Below are 19,776 nucleotides of genomic sequence, written 5' to 3'. Positions count from 1 at the left end.
AGGATTGGAGTTGGCTACCCCTGATAGAATTAATCCTTAGAGATTTCATATAATATATTATTATGCAGCATACTAATATTCTAGTATTCATACTAATCTGGATTAAAATTCGGTCTCACATTTCTGAATATTTTTTATTAGACTGTATTTGCTGTTCCACTGCTGTACTTTAGAAACCATGTTATTATGCATTTGTTGCAGCTGAATCGATTTCCGACTATGAAAGATATTTAATTCTCTTGTTTCTTTAGTGATGAGTAAACACTTGCACTATGTCGCAATGGTGTCTGTGAAGACATCATCACTAGATATGTCTGTAGTGCGGGCTTGTGGACCTAGCATTTTCATGTGGTGGACAAGCTATTTAAGGTTATTTTCTTGACCCATTTTAACCTGATGACAGTATGCTAAATATATTGAAACATTGTTGAAACTTTATTTGCAGTATTACCTGATTGTTTTATTATGCCTTGAGTGCACCACCATCCATATGTGTGTGTGTGTGTGTGTGTGTATCATATATAAGAAATAAAGGGCAACAGTGCCAAGTGCAAAAAATATATAAAATAGCGTCACAACAGCATACAAGTGTTAAATGGGATCTTGCTTACAATATGCTGTATCCGATGCCAAAGCATCTTCCACAAGGGTCAGTCTCGAATAAACTAAGGCCCTCCGAATGAGATTAAAATACCCTTTTTTCAAAACATCATACATACCTTATCAAACACCCGCAATAGCAGCGATGCTCTCACACAAAATGCCCAAGGTAGCAGCTCCGCTTGCACACATAATACCCGCGGTAGCAGCACCGCTCTTTTACATAACTTGCCCAGTAGCAGCGCCGCTCGCACACATTACGCCCATGGTAGTAGCGCTGCTCACACACATAGCGTCTGCGATAGCAGTGCAGCTTATACATGATGCCGGCACTAGCAGCGTCCCTTATACATAATTCCCCCAGTACCAGTTCCACTATTTACATATACCACACACACACACACACACACACACACACACTTTCACTGTCCACGTACTTTCTCTCACTCACACAACAAAGGCTGGATGACCGGACCTCCTCTCCCTGACACACTGAAGGTCTGGATCCAGGTAGCTCCACCCCCTCACCCAAGGGTAATTGGCACTGGCACACTGCAGTAGGAGTATTCTTTTATGCCTTTCTGCTGCAGCATAACAATCTGCAGATCCTGTGGGCCTGTTTGCATAGTTCGACCTGGAGCTGCAGCTCGATCAGCCCCTATGTTAATCCAGCCCTGTTAGGGCCTGATTAAGGGTACCAGCCATCCTAGGCCAATACAGAAGTGGCTGCCTGATACAGGGGCAAAAAGCTCAGGTTCAGTTACTGCAGGAGATTAAAGGCTAAAAGCACCTGGTTGAACAACAGCAAACCCAGATACAGGAGAAGCAAGACCAAATTAATATGCTGCTTGAGGAGTTAAAAGAAATGAGAAAAGGTGAGCAGAAGCGGGGGAGGATACTGAAGCTCACCCCTGCTGCCGACATTGAGGCATTCCTCTGCACATCTGACTGCAAAGCTAACTGTTTGGGATGGCCTGCGGAGGAATCGTTTGACATTCTGGCTGTCTGTTGCTGAGTCACGCTCCCACTTTAGCCTTAAGAAGAATATACTGGATAAAATTGGTGTTATGGGCCCAGCAAAGCATGACTGGTGGCTGGAGAGCTCAAAGCATCCGAGGATTCAGCTGACCAAGTTAGCCCGGCTGGCTAGGGCCTGGTTGCAAGCAGATAAAAAATTGGAAGTGCAATTTGTGGAGATAGTCGCACTGAGCAAGGCCATGCAGGTATTAGACCGGACAGTACAACAATAAGCCTCACAGGCTGACCCCCAAACTTCTGAGGAGTTGTCAGTGGTGATTGAGCAGCACCTAACCCCCAGGGAATTTGAAAAAAGCTAGACAAGGGTTTGTACCTGACCAGTAATGTTTTCCTTGTATAGGAAATATAATATTTGTTTACACAACATTTTTTATTTGAATTTATATAACAAATGTGAGCGACGCTGGCATTTTTAGCTTTCCCAGAGATGTTGGCACTCAAAGGGTTAAAGAACGTGGCAATTGCTGACACATTATACATACATACATACATACATACATACACAAACAAATGATGTGATCATACATCTTGAAATGTAAAACAAAAGTGCTTGATTATTTGTATGTAAGTGACTGTAACATGTGCATTGCCAACAAATAAAAATAAAATAAACAAAGTAAAATAAAGTTTACAGCTATTTTTTTGAGAAATTGGTGGAGGTCCGTGGGTCGGGGTGGCATAATGGCATCCGGCACTATGTTGAGAATCCAAGGTTCCCTGTCTTTCCTTAATTGTCCTCTGGCCTTTTGACTGCTGGAAGTTATTTCTGTCCCATTCCTCCACAAAGCGGCTGTTCGTGAAGGAAGTTAGGGCGACTCGACTTCCAGTTAGCGCAGTGCATAGAATGACTCCTACACCATGTTACGAGAGTTTTCTGTCTATGTCTGTGATTATTCCGCTTTCTATTTAAGCTTTTTTTTCTCCTTTTTTGTTTAATAACTTTATTGTTCAAATAAAGGAAACTCCTGAAACTCATTAGTAGCCGCTAGGGAAGCCGTCACTCTATGCACCGCACTAACCGAAAGTCGAGTTGCCTGAACTGCTTGTCACAAAGGCCACTTCTCAGAGGAATGGTACAGAAACATCTTGCAGCAGTCAGAAGGCCAGAGGACCTAGGGAAGATTAGGGAAAGAAAGATAACCTGGAATCTTCAACATAGTGCACCATACCATACTGCCACTACGACCCACGGACCACGGACCACCACAAACTGCTCAAAAAGAGCTGTGAACATTGGGTACTTGTTTCCTATCTGGGCGCCCACTAAGTTAATTGCGCACCATGCTATTCTCCGTAGAGAAATCTGATCGCATCGCATCGTACACATACACGATATTGAACGATGCGATGCGATGCGATCCGATTCGATTTCCCATAGGAAACAATGTTAAATGGCTCAATTTAGCCAAATTATCATAGGAACAATAGTAAATGGGCCAAAAACACCCCTGAACATTGAAATGTCCCCCCAAAAGTAGTTGACGCCACCCCGCCATCAACGTGAACCCGAAGCGTGGCGAGCGCAGCGAGCCCGCGAGGGGCGGCGGTACGCGTCCTCCGACCTTTTCATGCCCTACTATCCACTAGGGCGTGGAGTGAGAATAGAATAGTGTGGCGAGCGCAGCGAGCCACCGAGCCCGAAGCGTGGCGAGCGCAGCGAGCCCCGCGAGGGGACGCGGATACCTTCACAGGTAAACGCGTCCCTTTGCGGGCTTCCCAGGTGTCCGCGTCGCCATGGACACCTGGGAAGCCCGCGAGGGGACGCGTATAACTGTGAAGGTATCCGCGTCCCCTCGCGGGGCTCGCTGCGCTCGCCACGCTTCGGGCTCGGTGGCTCGCTGCGCTCGCCACACTATTCTATTCTCACTCCACGCCCTAGTGGATAGTAGGGCATGAAAAGGTCGGAGGACGCGTACCGCCGCCCCTCGCGGGCTCGCTGCGCTCGCCACGCTTCGGGTTCACGTTGATGGCGGGGTGGCGTCAACTACTTTTGGGGGGACATTTCAATGTTCAGGGGTGTTTTTGGCCCATTTACAGTACTATTGTTCCTATGATAATTTGGCTAAATTGAGCCATTTAACATTGTTTCCTATGGGAAATCGAATCGGATCGCATCGCATCGCATCGTTCAATATCGTGTATGTGTACGATGCGATGCGATCCGATTTCATTACGGTGCCGTACGTAGAAAACCTGGGCGCCCAGATAGGAAACAAGTACCGAACATTGTTTTACTATATTGTGTATTTTATTTTATGACAATGCACATGTAACATTCACTTACATACAAATTATCAAGTGTTTTGGTTTTACCTGTCACTAACTAACTAACTATAAAGCTGCTAAAAAACGCAGAATGCACTTGTTTAACTCTACTACGATCGTACATCTTTCCTCAATATGCAGCCTAGTGTGAGTGAGATTATGTGTACCTCCATTAGCATTGGCCATATTTTCTGTATCAGTTATATTTAACTAGTAATATAACTTTACAATCAATATTTAAGATTCTTACTTTTTGTAAAGGAGGATGGCGATGACAATGCAGATTATAAAAACAACAGCCAGGACTGGACCAATAACCCAAATCAGACCTTCTTCTCCATCAGTGATTGGCTGGGGATCTGGATCTTCAATTTGAATTGGGTCTGAATATGGGCTTGCAGCAAACATCTTCTGCAGGAAAAAAATCATATTATATAAAAGAGCATACACAACACAATTGTAGAAACGTACACATTGGGGGAAATTTACTAAAGGAAAAAATAGGTGTATTTGTAACCAGAAATACACTTATTTTTGACATTTACTATCCCGAAAATGCGGCAATTCGTATTCGTATTGATAGCACATCAATACGAATATGAATTGCCGTATTCTCGGGATAGTAAATGTCAAAAATAAGTGTATTTCTGGATAGAAATACACTTATTTTTTTCCTTTAGTAAATTTCCCCCATTATCTTATAGAAAAATTACACTGAAACAGAGAAACAAAAACACCGGTACTTGTGGAGTATCACGGCTCCCACGACCTTGATCGTATGCTGATCGTATGCTAAAAAATAGCATCGCATACGATCAAATCGCATGCGATGCAATCGCACCCGATTTTGCACTGAAATGCATCAAAATGCATTGAAATGTGTTGTAAACTTGTGAAATGCCCCCAAATGCCATTTTTCATAGTGTACCACCCCCACTATCAACGTCAACCCAAAGCGTGGCGAGCGCAGCGAGCCCGCGAGGGGCGGAGGTACGCGTCCTACGACCTTTTCATACCCCCACTATCCACGTCGGCGTGGAGTTGAGAATAGAAAGTGTGGCGAGCGCAGCGAGCCCTGCAAGGGGAAGCGGATACCTTCACAGCTATACGCGTCCCCTCGCGGGCTTCACAGGTATCCGCGTGCGCTCGCCACGCTTCGGGCTCGGTGGCTCGCCACACTTTCTATTCTCAACTCCACGCCGACGTGGATAGTGGGGGTATGAAAAGGTCGTAGGACGCGTACCGCCGCCATTCGCCACGCTTCGGGTTGGCGTTGATATTGGGGGTGGTACACAGTGAAAAATGACAAAGGGGGCCAATTAACATGTTTCATACTAATTTTAATGCATTTGGATGCATTTAGGATCAAAAACGTATGCCATTGCATCGCATCGTATGGCATCTTATGGAATCCGATGCGATCGCATACGATTTTTGACCAGAAATGCTCAAAAATCTGTAAAAATCGCATCGCATCGTATACCATCGTATGCCACTACATATGGCATACGATGCCATACGATGGGAGCCGTGATACTCCACAAGTACCAAAACACCTAATAGATTTATGAGAATGTATAATTGATGTATAAGGAATTGCAGTGCCAGACAATGTGAACCAGTTTTCAAAGTGCTTTTAAAGGCTGTGGTAGAGTCATTCACTCAATTAAAAAAAATTGAAATAGATGATTGTATGCAAAAGTCTCTTTATGATTAAATCAATCCACTCTGAAACATTGACTAATCTAACAAAACAGTCATACCTTTGTACCGATTAATAAAGGTTAGATTTTATTAATGTCTGTATGGGCGTTGAAAAGTATGAACATTGATACGACAGAGTATGTTGTGCCTGGTAGAGAGCCCATACTTTATTTTTCAAATGAAATCAGTATAGCTGATGAGCATCTCTGGTACTTATCTACTATTTTGCCCCCTCCCTGGGAGCAGAGCTGGCCCTAGCCTAAATGACGCCCTAGGCAAGATTTTGGCTGGTGCCCCCTAGCACCGCCACTAGTTCCGCCTCTGACCCTGCTCCCCTTTCCCAGCACCATCAACCCTCATCATAGGAGTCATCATTTTGGTGCTCCTACCTGCAATATTTTTAATAGAAACAGTGCACACATTCGGTGCGCAGCCCAAACAGGGGTGTATTCTTGCTGGGAAGGGGCATGGCCACACAATAGTACCCCCAATTAAAATTATGCCACACAGTAGCGCAACGTTATTCACATTATATCATGCGATGGTGTCCCTTATTCACGTTATTCACATCACCCAGTAGTACCACTTTACCTTATGTACATTACTCCTCACATTATTCACATTACACCCGTAGAAAAAAATCCTGAGAAAATATTGTATTTTAAGCACCTCCATGGCCACACTGCAGTGTGTGCTGGGCAGAGGAGAAGAGCTGCAGCTGCTGCTGACACTTAAGGGGAGGGGGCCCGGGGCCCCAACTGGGCCCTTCCATTAGACTTTGGCCTGGGTAATTTGTACTCCCTACCCCTTTCTCTCGGCACCCCTGATAATACCACACAGTAATGCCCCTTACACATGACACACATTATTAATGTCCTTATAACCATAATGCCCCTTACACATTATGCCAACTCGGACAGCCGCTAACACTGTGACCTCTGCCTCTGCTTGGATACAGATGTTTCCTCATACATCTTGTCTCAATAGGCCGTTCAGCTCCTGGCTAGTTCTGCTAACGTTGGGTGCCTTTTTTGCTGAAAATTCGTCTTATTTGCATTGTTATGACCAGCACACACAAGGAGCTTCCGATGATTAAAATGATATGCGGCATGCCTATATTTTGTGTGTGACTGTGGCTGTAACTGCATACGGAATTGCTATGTTACAGTGATTTCCATGAATACACCATTTCATATGCAGATACAGCCTACTCACAGAATATAGGCATGCTGCATATCATTTTAATCAGCAGAAGCTGCTGATGCCTCTAGGCATTCCAAATGCCCTAGGCAATTGCCTAGTTTGCCTATGCCTAAGTCCGGCCCTGCCTGGGAGTGTGACAGAGTGGTTAGCGCAGGGGGGCATGGCCATTGGGAAAATGCACTCCATATATTCATAAACTGATGGAGAGTTTCAGTCAACTTCTGAGGAAACCTTTGAATGTCTTTATAATAGAGAAATGTGTCAAGGCCTGAGCTACTGTCAGTTTATCAGAGCAAACCAACTACTGCTGCGGACCACACTAAGTAATTGCAGCCTCTACTGCACTCTCCCACACCACCGTGCCTGTAAACCCAACAAGCTGCCACAAACACACACTGGCAGTTAAGACACTGCTGAGCTATTACTGCACTCTCACCACTACACAGTCTGCATAAGAAATACTGGTCTGTTGGAGCTCTACCCATATCACGGAGAAATCTACATCAGCGGTGAGGCACGATACACTTAATAAGGAGAGGTCAATTATAGTGCTCACTGCTAACATATATTCTCTGAGAGTGAGACCTATTTACATACCCTGGCCACTAACTGAGGCAAGTAGGTGCGTTGCCTTTTACAAATTGCTACATTATCTGTGTTGAACAGAGACTATTTACTTGATAAGAACTGTGATTGTTCTACCTAAATATAACCGAAGTATATAATTCTTGATAATGAGAAATAATTTATTTTTATTCTATATTTATTTAAAAACTATGCTTTAATTATTAAAAAAACTCATGACAAATGTCTAGGGCTCACTTCTATTAGTTTTTTATGTTACTTTGTATTAGTAAATAAGCATGGGATTTATATGTTTAAATATGGGAGCTGCTCTTTAAATGTGTAGTGTTCAAATCTATCAGTATGAATAATATTGGTTACGCCCAATACTTTGTTTTTATTTTATTTCTAACTAAACACCTCATACTTAGTGGGGTATGCAATCTGCTGCCGCTATTTCCGACGTGGGAAATAGCGGCAGCTCCCTATTCAATGCTGTCACTTCCTAGTATGCCTCAATGGACCACATAAAGTGCAAATGCAATAGATCAAGGATTGATGTTACCATCCACTTTTGGGTTAAAGACCATGGTGTTTCTTATACCTCCCAGGGACTCAAGGCCTGGATGGGCTAGGCCGAGTCACCGTCCTGAAGTGGGGGAGTACACACTGTGGTCAAATGAAGTGGTTCTGGAGTCCTAATGTTGCAATTAGTGGGGTCCAAATGGTATTTTAGGCTGGTCCAGATCAGTCCATAAAGGTGCAAGTGGGTAGGGAAACTGACGCGTTTCACTGTCTCAGTGGCTTTATCAAAGGTAAAGCTGCTGAGACGGTGAAACGCATCAGGTTCCCTAGCCACTTGCACCTGCTCGCCCTGCTCGCAAGCTTACAATCTATAGGGAAAATAGGAGGGATACATAAGGATAGGATTCCATAGTTTGGCAGTCCCAACAGATTACATGACAGTCCTGATGGGATACAATTAGGTATAAAAGCTACTGGAGGTTATGTGGGGGTTCTGGAATATAATAAGCTTGCCGGAAGAGTTGAGCTTTCAGAGACACTTGAAAGTTTAGATGCTAGAGGAGAGTCTTAATGTACTTGGAAGGGCTTTCCATAGGGTGGGTGCTGCCCGACAAAAATGCTACAGCTGACCTCACAGCAAACCTACAGAGTGCCCCAGTGCGGCGAGTGATTTTTACCCTGAAAAGGAATTACCCCTTGCTCCCATTCTATGAGATCTATAGCTGGGACGCGGTACACTTAGACAGTGTCCATGTTGACCTATGTCGACAAAGACAGCCTAAAAACATTAAAAACTCATGTTGACCTTTTTCCACGTCAGCCTTTTGACCATGTCGACCTTTTACCTGTCGTCCTTTAGACCCTGTCGAGCTTTTCAATGTTGACATTTAGACCCTGTCGACCTTGTGATTGTCGACCATTAGTACTCGACCATAGGATTGTAGACCTAGACACTGTATATGATTTATGCCATACTGATATTATACCAAGTACTGATAGGTCTACAGGGGCACTATAGATATAGGATTGGCCGGACTTCTCTTTATATAAGGTCCACTTATACCATTTCATGTGGATAGAAGTAGCAGATGAGGAATATTTACTGTCCGCTGTTTCAAAAACAAAATGTTTATGGATCTTATTCTCAATCATTAAAAGATTGGGGACACTGGCAGACTTCCACAACTGGGCAATAGATGCCTTTGCAGCTATGAGGATATGGCCCAATAGGTATCACTAGACATTTTACCGGGGTAATAATGAAAGAGCACTAAGATTGGATCTACAGGAAGAAGGAATCCCGGCACCTTGGAAATGAGAAGAAACACTTCTTGCCAAAGGGGCCTAACCAGCGGACATGACCAAAAGACATGAAAGAGGTCGCCCACCATCCTACATTTCCTCCAACTAGGAGAAACCTCAATCCAACTCTTATGCTGCCGCTCTAGAGTAAAGTAGGCTCTATGCACTAATTTATACTAAATTTCAGAATGGTTGATACATTTGGATATTTTAAAACACAATTTGAAAATGTCTTTCCAAACTGATTCAGTAAATACGTTAGGCAAGTCGTTTTCCCATTTAGACTGAAGGAAAAAACCTCTCCAGGCTTCAATAATCAGATGTTGATACCTTCTGGAAATACTTCCTCTAGTAGATGGGACATAAAGAGAAAAGTCAATAATTTAGGAATACCCAATTGTGTGGATGGGTTAGGCAGATAATTATAGAGCCAATCTTGCTTAGGGATGTGAAATTCTGATTGAAGGTGGGAAAAAGGAGCTAAATTACCATCTGAAAGAATGTCCTGAAGGCTCACCAAACCCAGGTCATGCCAAGTAGTCAGTGGTAAATTTAGAATCGTACAGACTATTGTATGCAGAGACAACTGCGAAGAGGGTAGAACAGCAGTAGTGATAGACGAGATTATACTATACCAGATCGATATTGTAATTTGGGCTGCCTTACAACCAGCAACCTTAGGATGAACTACAGGCCTGGGTAGCTACAACAGGTCATGTAAAGGTAGGGGAAACAGCATTTTGCTCAATAGTCACCCAGGTTTGAATAATGTAATGTCTGCAATAGGCATGGAGTGGGTTAAACATCCAAGCCTGTTGTGTGACCTTAGGAAGCATGTGACTCGGGGGTCCAATAAGGAATTAGGGGAGGGCAGTGTTGGCTGGATGTCAGGGCAGGAAAGGGAGGAGTATTCCTCTCTTTCCTGAAGGTTTTTCCCGCCCTCCCTCCCTTGTGTTATTATGATTGGGTGGGTGTTAATTGCGTTGGCTGATAGGCGGGAAAGAATGGCAGGTGAATAGAATTAGTTCTTATTCAAATGATGATGCTACGTATATGTTTGCTTTTCGGTGCGCTCGCCTCTCATTGGATTAGGCCTTCGCTTGATCACCTGCTCGGGGACAGCAACCCCACCCTGATGGGTGGTTAGTCAATGCAGTAGGTCGAGCGGATACCGCTGTTAGGGTAGGCTTCATTACGTATGCAGATTGTGTGGGTGGAGCTTAGTTAATTAGCCGTTCTTTCTGGGCCACCATTAATTAATTAATTAATTAGTAATAAATTGATCTAGCTTAAAAGTGCTAAAATAAATCAGCTAACAATTTCTGCCAAACCTAAGTCTCTGAGTTTTTATTTCAGGTTTAGTTGTAAGTCTTGAAATGTGATGTATATACATGCTATTACGTATGCAGATTGTGTGGGTGGAGCTTAGTTAATTAGCCGTTCTTTCTGGGCCACCATTAATTAATTAATTAGTAATAAATTGATCTAGCTTAAAAGTGCTAAAATAAATCAGCTAACAATTTCTGCCAAACCTAAGTCTCTGAGTCTTTATTTCAGGTTTAGTTGTAAGTCTTGAAATGTGATGTATATACATGCTAGAGGTCACACACATCAGATACTAGGATGTTTAAAGACTGCCTTGCAAAAACTCAGGCGTAATATATTTTCCTAAGTCGGAAACCACGAGACTAAAGCGATCTAATTTGTCACACGTACTTATATTTATCTTTCAGGTGCCTAAGCTTGCTATCCAATATAGTAAAAGGGAGGTGTCACGTTTCGTGAAGCACCAGCTGGAGGGTAACGGAGGCTGGGCGCTTTGATGTAGGGCTGTTGCATTAACGACAGAAGGGAGTGCAGAATTGAATAAAGTAAACCTTATTTAATGAAGATACTGCGGTACAGAATATGAATGATGACACAATAATAAAACTGTAGTTTCTGATAAATGATAAAGTCAATAATATACAATACTTTATGGAAGAGCTTTGGAGATGATTGGTAATTGAATAATTGAATAACTGCAAGATTGGATGATTGAGCGATTGGAAGAAAGATTGGATGGTTGGTTGAAGAATTGGATGATTGGATGAGGATTGGATGGTTGGTTGAAGAATTGGATGATTGGATAGGGATTGAATGATTGGAAGAATAATTGGATGATTAGATGAGGATTGGATGAGGATTGGATGATTGGAAGACGAATTGGATGATTGGATGAGGATTGGATGATTGGAAGAAGAATTAGATGATTGGATGAGGATTGGATTGGATGATGAAGTCCGAGGGAATCTGTGCTGAGTTGGATCGTAGCTGCAGAACCAGGGATGACCACAGAGATTGACCGTCAGGAATATGGGAGAAGATATTACCCCTTTGGCGGGTTAACCTTGTCCTATCCGTATAGGCGGCAGCAGGTTTCGTGATGATATGGTGCAGGCAGTGAAACGATCAGCAGAAGACTTGAAAGAGACTTCACCAAAGGCGCAAGAACTGTAGCAGCAACTACAGACAGCCAGGGAGGATCAATGATGCATGCGGGTAGACATCATTGTACTGACTGCCGGTCTAGCCCGGCAAGTCAGTATTTGAAGGGTGAGCTGCGTGGTGATTGGTTGCCACTTGACCTTACTGAAAGGAGCCGCGCAGCATAGGCGGATGGATCCCAAAACATGGCCGCCGCCAGGGAGGGGCGACGGAAACCAGCCGGCGGTGATTGTGCGCGGAAGCACTGCAGCCGGCGTGTCCAGCCGGAGGCCTGACCTGACACGGATCCATCATGGTGGCTCATGTCTCACGCTACCCAGAGCCCGCCTGGCACAGGGGCACACACCTCCGCTGTCACCCGGAGATGACAGCGCGACAGCATGCACTCCACCAGCCTGGGAACCAGCAGCGGAGGGGAGCGCCAAGGCAGGAGATGACCTGTCAGAGGTCTTGGGCCTAGGGATAGCACAGAGGAATCGGGTAGCAGACAGGAGGCCCTCAGTCTGAGTAGTGTTTAGCTTATAGTAGGAAATCTCTGCGTATGAATTGAGGACAGAGTGTAAATGTGGGAGGGACAATTCAGGTTCTAGAAGACACAAACAGAATATCATCCGCAAAGAGGCTAATCTTATGCGGTACACCTCCTATGACAGGTCCCACAATTGAGCTTAAGGACCTAATTTGCTCAGCCAGAGGCACAATAGCCAGAGTGAAAATCAAGGGCGATAGAGGATATCCTTGGCAAGTGCCATTGGTAATATTGAACCTAGAGGAGTAACACCCATTGGTGAAAACCATAGCTGACCGCAAGGAGTACAGAGCCATCATAGAATTAAATATCCTATTTTCAATATCCAAAGCACAGCAGGGTAGCTTCCATATACTTCCAATAAAGCCTATCGAATGCCACATCCAAGGATAGGACTAATAGAGGCTTGCCTTTTAATTGACAGTGTTTGATCACATTAATAACTCTAGGTGTATTATCTGATGCCTGCCTTCTAAACAAAAAGCCCACCTGGTCATGGTTAATCAGGTCCGGTAGGATAGGGGATATTCTATTCGCTATCATTTTGACGAACAATTTAATATCAGTGTTCTGTAATGCTATCGGGTGATAGTTCTGAACAGCTGTGGACAATTTACCAGGTTTAAGAATAGTAATGATTTCGGCCTCCAACATTTCCTTTGGAAAACAAGTGGCATCTGATGCTTCATTAAAAATGACAATAGAACTGGGGCAAAGTTGGACTTCAACTTACTGTAAAAATTGGAAGGATAGCCATCAGGGCCAGGTGCTTTATCTAAGGGAGCAGAATCTATAGACGCTTCAACTTCTTCCAGCATCCATGGGGAGCAAAGAGCCTCACATGTCATCGAATCTATAGTAGGGAGGGACAGGTCTTCTAGAAATTTACCAATATTCACTAGAGATGGTTGGGGAGTATTAGAGTCATCCTTTAAATTAAATAATTGGTCATAATATCTAGCAAAGGTATTTGCAATATCAACTAGATCAGTTACCTTGGCGCCGTTAGATATATGCACCGCATGTATTGTTGCCTTAGCTCTCCGGACCCTAAGTTTACGAACCAATAGATGACCCGCTCTATTGCCAAGGTTATAAGATTTTTGATTGAGCGTTGGAGATTGCGCTGAACCTCAGTAAGGGCAAAGCTGTTCAATCTGTCCTGGGCAAGAATTTGCATATAAAACAATTTCAAAGATGGATCAGCCTTATACGTCTGATCTAAATGCACAGCTTCACTCTCAGCTAAGGCGCAACGTTTCCTACAGTATAATCAGGTTTAAGCCTAGCCACTATTTAAATTGCAAAGCCCCTGACCACAGCCTTCAGAGAACACCAACGTGTCAAAACTGATGTATCGGTTGGATGATTAGTTTCAAGATATAAGTCAAGTGAACTTGGGATGGCCTGGTAAGTCTCTGGCTGAGCAAGAATATGTGCACCCATTCTCCATAACTCATTGGAAACCACCCTTATACCAACATTCCATACAATTAAAAGAGGAGATTGGTCAAACTAAGATATTGGTATGTCAATCTTACTAATAGAAGTCAACGTCCACTTATCAACCAATGCCAGATCAATTCTTGAGTATGACCTGTGTACATGGTCATGGTACATGGAGTAGAAAGTGTAGTCCCTTACTGAGGAATGTTTAGACCTCCATGTACCAAATAATTCATATTCGCCCAATAGTTGGCAAAACCTAATTGAAAGGTCTTGGGGAGAACTGTAAGGGGGGACCCTCGTTGGATGAGAGCGATCAACGGTCCAAGACCATATTAAAGTCTCCCAGCATCAATAGCGCACCACAGACATGGTCCTGAAGGATTCTAAATAATTTCCTACAAAAGGCTATTTGTTTAGAATTTGGTGCATAGCAAGAGACTAAGGTGGTCTCGACATTATCCAAATTACCCACCAATATTAAGTACCGTCCTTCTGGATCCTTCGAGGATAAAACAAATGGGCAGTGTTGCACTATTAGAAGAGCAACTTTTTTAGCTGGCCGATTAGCTGTATAGCAATGGGGGTATCTAAGGTCAGTAAAGAGTGGGGGACTTTAGCGGTGGAAAAGTGTTTCCTGGACAGCAACGATATCAGCTGTAAGTTTATGGAAATAGTTCAGTGCTAATCCCCTATTCAGAGGGGAGTTCAATCCCTTAGCCTTAATAGATACCATGTGTACTATAACTTACAGTTAAGAAAACGTAAAAATGGCAGCTGAACTCAAGCATACTAACAGGAGGACCTGATATTTGGGGAAAATGGGGAAAACGAAAGAAAAAAATAATTTAGGAGGGCAAAAGGAATAAAAGCAAACTTAACTGATCTCTCTTGAGATCACAACGTCGCCATAACACGACAGCGGTATTTTTCAAGGGGGTTAGTGACAAAAGACATAAACCAAGATATTAGTTACAAGAATAGAGAGGCACACATAAGAGAACCTTTAGAAATTATACAAAGAGAGTGAAAATTAGGTTAAACAGCATATCCATAAAACACAACAATTAGGGCTACGTATCGGAAGCATCAAATCACAACAATTACCGAGTTACAGCAACAAAAACAGAAATGCTATGTAATGTAAACCATTAAAGAAACAGAAGCAGAGACATACTAAAGCAGTTTTAGGAGCAATGTTAGGAGCCGTCCCAGCTTTAGGGCAGCTTCTAATTATTGACCGGGGAATCCAGTCAATAATTAGATCCCTGGATGAGGCCTGAGGTACAAGTGTTTTGAACAGGTCCACTGCATAATGATGTAATCTGCTATTCGACACAGTCTCAGGGACCCCTTTGCAGCTTGAGACTATTGCAACGCGAAATGTCTTCAATTTACGTGACCTTGTCCCGCAATATCCGCACCTCCACCTTGAGCGTGTCATGAGAGTCAATTTGGCTGTTATGTGACCCTACCACTTCCTCCATTTTAGTTTCCAGATGATTAGTGCGGCCACCAAGCTTGTCAATGGCAGGCATGTATAAGACAGTCTTAAACTGGGACAAAAGCAACTTCATAGTGCCCACAGTAAGGGCAGCATCAGCCCATCCTTGTTCCAAAGCAGAGCTGGCAGCAGATGGAGATGGGGTAACCGCCATGGGGTCATAAACCTGAGAGTCTGTGCGGGGCACACATCCTTTGGACAGGGAATTTGAGGAGCTGACTTGAATAACAAGCTGTGAGACCGATTTAGAGAACTTGTTTCATCTTGAAGGCATAATAAATCACAAAAAGAAGTTGGAAAGGGTTCCCAAGCTGACAAAATAGAATGTTAAAGGCTCCACTGAGTGCAGTAGTGTCAAAATCTCTCATATATGATGGTAGAAGGTAGGTATATGATGGTAGAAGGTAGGAGAGGGTACAAATATTAGGCTGGCATTATCGGTGTCATGAAGGCCAGGTACCCAGTTAGCTCTGCCTGCCAGTAAACCAAAAGGCCTTAGATCCCCCAGCAAGTATAGTATACTGTTAATATCACTCCAACTGTGTGGTATAAGTCAGTGCCCCTGTAAGCCTCAGGGAAGCAGCATGCTGTATACAATATATACAGGCAGTAAAAGCAGAGGAAAACTGCGCTGTCAATGCATGGACCAACCCAGCACAGCTGTCTGGGGATGCAGGGTAAGCAAGCCTTCTAACCAATGTCTATGGGTGTAGAGAGGCCTGTTAAGTAGAAAGGCTGTGCCACCCAGTTTGGATTTTTCAGTGCAGCCTCCTGTAATAGCAGCATATACGGCTAACACCACAGGCTGAAGTAGCTCCGGGGACAGGGAGATATGGGCACTGTTGGCCAGGCAGCAGGGGGGCTGGTAATTTTGGCAGTGTGGGGGTTGCCGCTGATTGTGTCACACCTGTGGCTAGGTGGTGCTTCAAGGGGACAGGGTATGGGGGTGGAGCCATCACAGCTTACCAGGGAGGGTCTGTTGGCTGGTGACTTCCAGCTCCGTCCCACAGAATAGGCTGTGGCTTCACTCTGCAGCGTGCAGGGGTCTCCCAGCAGCAGGGGAAAACACTCTGGCGGAGCGGGTGCTCAACTGAGGTAATTTAGGGTCACTGAACGCTGGTTCCATGGTCCTTAACCGGCTGATTAGGGTGTTAAGAGTGGGCCACCCAGGAGCTTCAGGGAAGAATGTCCACTCCAGTCAAGCGCTAGGCCACGCCCCATGATTGCGCTTTTTAACAGTTTAATGTTGTATTAATATTTTTTAAATCTACTATCAAAGCCTAAAGAAACCTTGATAGGATTAGCAAAACACCGATCACAGTGAGTACTGCTACGCACCTTGTCACTAAAGAAACGAGATATGCTTATAAATCTATAAGTAGGTTTTTCTACCTTAAAAGATACCTTAATGTGCTTTCCCTTACTTGCTTTTTAAGTAAGTGAGGTACACAAAGCTAAGCATATCAGAGGCTTAGAGGATTTTTGATAAATAAAAAAAAAAAAAACGAATAACAATGGGTCTTTAACAATACATTACAAGCATCAATGTTCTTTATATCTTATACATATATACAACCTGATTGCTGACCACCCATAAAAATTGGAATACAGATCTCATAAAGAGATAAGAATTATTTGATTCCAGCCTCTCACAGATTATATTCACTAATCACCTCACACTACACTTTCTCCTTACACAGCATGAGCATCAAAGTTGCTGTCTGTGGTGAAGTTTTGTGCCCACTTACAACCAAAAAATCACAAATACAAAGTTTGAGTATGACGAAACGCGTTGGAGGGGCCCCCAAACAACAATGCATTGACGCTTGTCTAGGTCCAACTCGGCGGTGCTGCAAGACTGGTCCAGGGGTATATATCCAGGGGTCGAGCAGCACTCACTAGTTGAATCCAAATCCTGGGGTGTACACTCAGATATCCTTTTTCAATTAAATCAAATTTATACATGGGTACAGAAAAGAGGCCACTCTTCAGACTAAAGATAATTTCAAATAAGTGCTTTTATTCATGCTGCCATATCATAGTAATGGTCAACATTTCGGTTCACAGGAGAGCCTTTCTCAAGACATGTAGAAGCTATAAATATGAACATCAAGTGCAGTGACACCTCATGCACACACTTTACTCTCAAAATGGCCAGAAAAATAGAACTTTCATGTAAAAATCCACACTCTATTCATGTTCTTCAATATGAAGGCTATTCCATGTGAGAAATTGCCAAGAAACTGAAAATTTCCTACAAGGGTGTGTACTCCTTCTTTCAAAGAACAGACTCTAACCAGAGTAGAAAGAGAAGTGGGAGGCCCGGTGCACAACTGAGCAAGAAGTCAAGTACATTAGAGTCTCTAGTTTATAGGTCATCAACTGGCAGCTTCAATAAATGGTACCAGCAAAACGCCAGTGTCAATGTATGTCTAGAGTGAAGAGGCGACTCTGGGATGCTGGCTTTCTAGGCAGAGTGGCAAAGAAAAAGACATATCTGAGACTGGACAATAAAAGGAAAACCTTAATATGTGCAAAACACAGACATTGAACAGAGGAAGATTGGAAAAATGTGTTATGGACAGACAAATTGAAGTTGGAGGTGTTTGGATCGCATAGAAAAACATTTGTGAGATACAGAACAAGTGAAAAAATGCTAAAAGAGTACCTGACGCCATCTGTAAAGCATGTTAGAGGTGATGTGATGGTCTGGGGCTGCTTTGGTGCTGGTAAAGTGGGAAATTTGTACAAGGTAAAAGGGATTTTGAATAAAGAAGGATATCATTTTTCAACACCATGCCATACCCACAACAATGAAAGAAGGGGAGGTAGTGACAGAGTCACACCAATCCTCTGGAGCTATAGAAACAGTTATAATTAGTAATAAGCAAGGAAAGCTGTGTGTGACTATAAGCAACCAGCTTGAAAAGGGTTAAGAAAAACTATTGAGAAACAGTCACAGTGCTGTTGCTTGCACATAGTTAAATTTGTAAAATTTTATTTAAACTTAACTATATGTGCAAGAGTCAGCACTGTGACGGTCTCTTAATAGTTTTTTCCAACAGGACAATGACCCACAGCACACCTCCAAATTATGCAATAGAGTGTATGTAATAGAGTGGCCAGTGCAGTCACCAGATCTCAACCCAATTGAACTGTTGTGGGAGCACCTTGACCATATGGTATGCAAGAAGTTCCCATCAAGCCAATTTGACTTTATGGTATCCAAGAAGTGCCCATCAAGCCAATCGAACTTGTAGGAGGTGCTTTAGGAAGCATGGGGGAAAAGTTCTTCAGATTACCTCAATAAATTAACAGCTAGAATGCCAAAGGTCTGCAATGCTGTAATTGTTGCAAATGGAGCATTATTTGCCAAAAGCAATGTTTGAAGGGCAAAATGATTATTTCCAATAAAAATCATTATTTCCAACCTTGTGTGGTACAAAATGTGACGTATAGCCATTGACAACGTGACTTCCAGGCAACTGTAAGTGTCAGTATTTCAAGATGATATAATGACAGTCTGTGCAATTTGTTTTTCCTAGACTAGAGATTGGTATACCTTGACAGGAGCCTATAACCATGCAAAGAAACTAGGCATAGCAGCGGCAGTACAGAAGACCAAGTGCTGCTGAGATGGTGCAGCAACTATTCAACTCTACTAAAGAAGCAGGTGAACTCGAAGGAGGGGCCTGGGGCAACACACAGGAAAGTGTGCCTGACTCATCTTTGTACATGTAGAACACTGGGGGGGGGGGGGGGGGGGGGGGAGTGGATTGTCACTGGCGTATTGAATAAATAAATGATAACGTATGTTACTGAACCAACATGAGACCAGAATTTAAGAGAAAATTCTATGGCGGTACTAGGTTGGTGGTGCTCCCAAAGTGAACAAAGAAAAGGGCAGAACACAGTGGGTTTTTGGGGCACGCTTATGTATCAAGTAGGGTGAGATGGGTAATGTGTGAAATAAAAGTTACCTTTTATTACACAAATTAAAAAAATAAAAAATAAATCACTAATTATGAAAGAGGTAAATCATTACAATTTAGACAATAATTGATAATATATCGTATAAACACACTGTCATTTGTAATCACCCAAATTTCAGAGAAAGACATACAGTTTTCAATTCATCTGCGGCGTGTGAGATTATAGTTACTTACACTGACAGCACATACAGATAAATGATTATTCTCACTCCACCCTTGTTGGGAGTGATGATATGTGATTTCAAATACCTGTTGCGTTGTAGTCTCATACAAAGTATAGATCGAGTGAGGAATGCTCTTCCTACGGCACAATGTACTTCTGCTGTCTGAGTTATCATACGGCACCAGGTATTCCCTAGGGGTCTCCCAGAAGGTACTAGTCTGGGAATGAATTGAAAACTGTATGTATTTCTCTGAAATTTTGGTGATTACAAATGAGAGTGTGTTATACTATACAGTATATCATTTTCATTTGGAGGTGGACACCACCAGTTAATCATTTTCGCCTAACATCTTGTGACTATTGTTATCAATTATTGTCTAAATTGTAATGATTTACCTCTTTCATAACAAGTGACATTTTTTAATTTGTGTAATAAAAGTTCATTTTTACTTCA

The 19,776-nt window shown here is 43.0% G+C and overlaps 1 protein-coding gene across 1 annotated transcript in view; it reads right to left on the bottom strand.

Annotated features, from left to right (window-relative positions):
* PTPRS (protein tyrosine phosphatase receptor type S) overlaps positions 1-19,776 on the bottom strand; it is a 366,190-nt gene that overhangs the window by 79,200 nt on the left and 267,214 nt on the right. Inside the window, exon 21 of the mRNA XM_083179390.1 lies at positions 4,154-4,314. Coding sequence (XP_083035516.1) covers positions 4,154-4,314 — 161 coding nt within the window. The remainder of the gene's footprint in view (positions 1-4,153; positions 4,315-19,776) is intronic.

This window comes from Crinia signifera, chromosome 1, assembly GCF_055691185.1.
Source record: "Crinia signifera chromosome 1, ASM5569118v1, whole genome shotgun sequence".
Lineage (NCBI taxonomy): Eukaryota > Metazoa > Chordata > Amphibia > Anura > Myobatrachidae > Crinia > Crinia signifera.
This window is presented reverse-complemented; position numbering and strand designations above follow the sequence as displayed.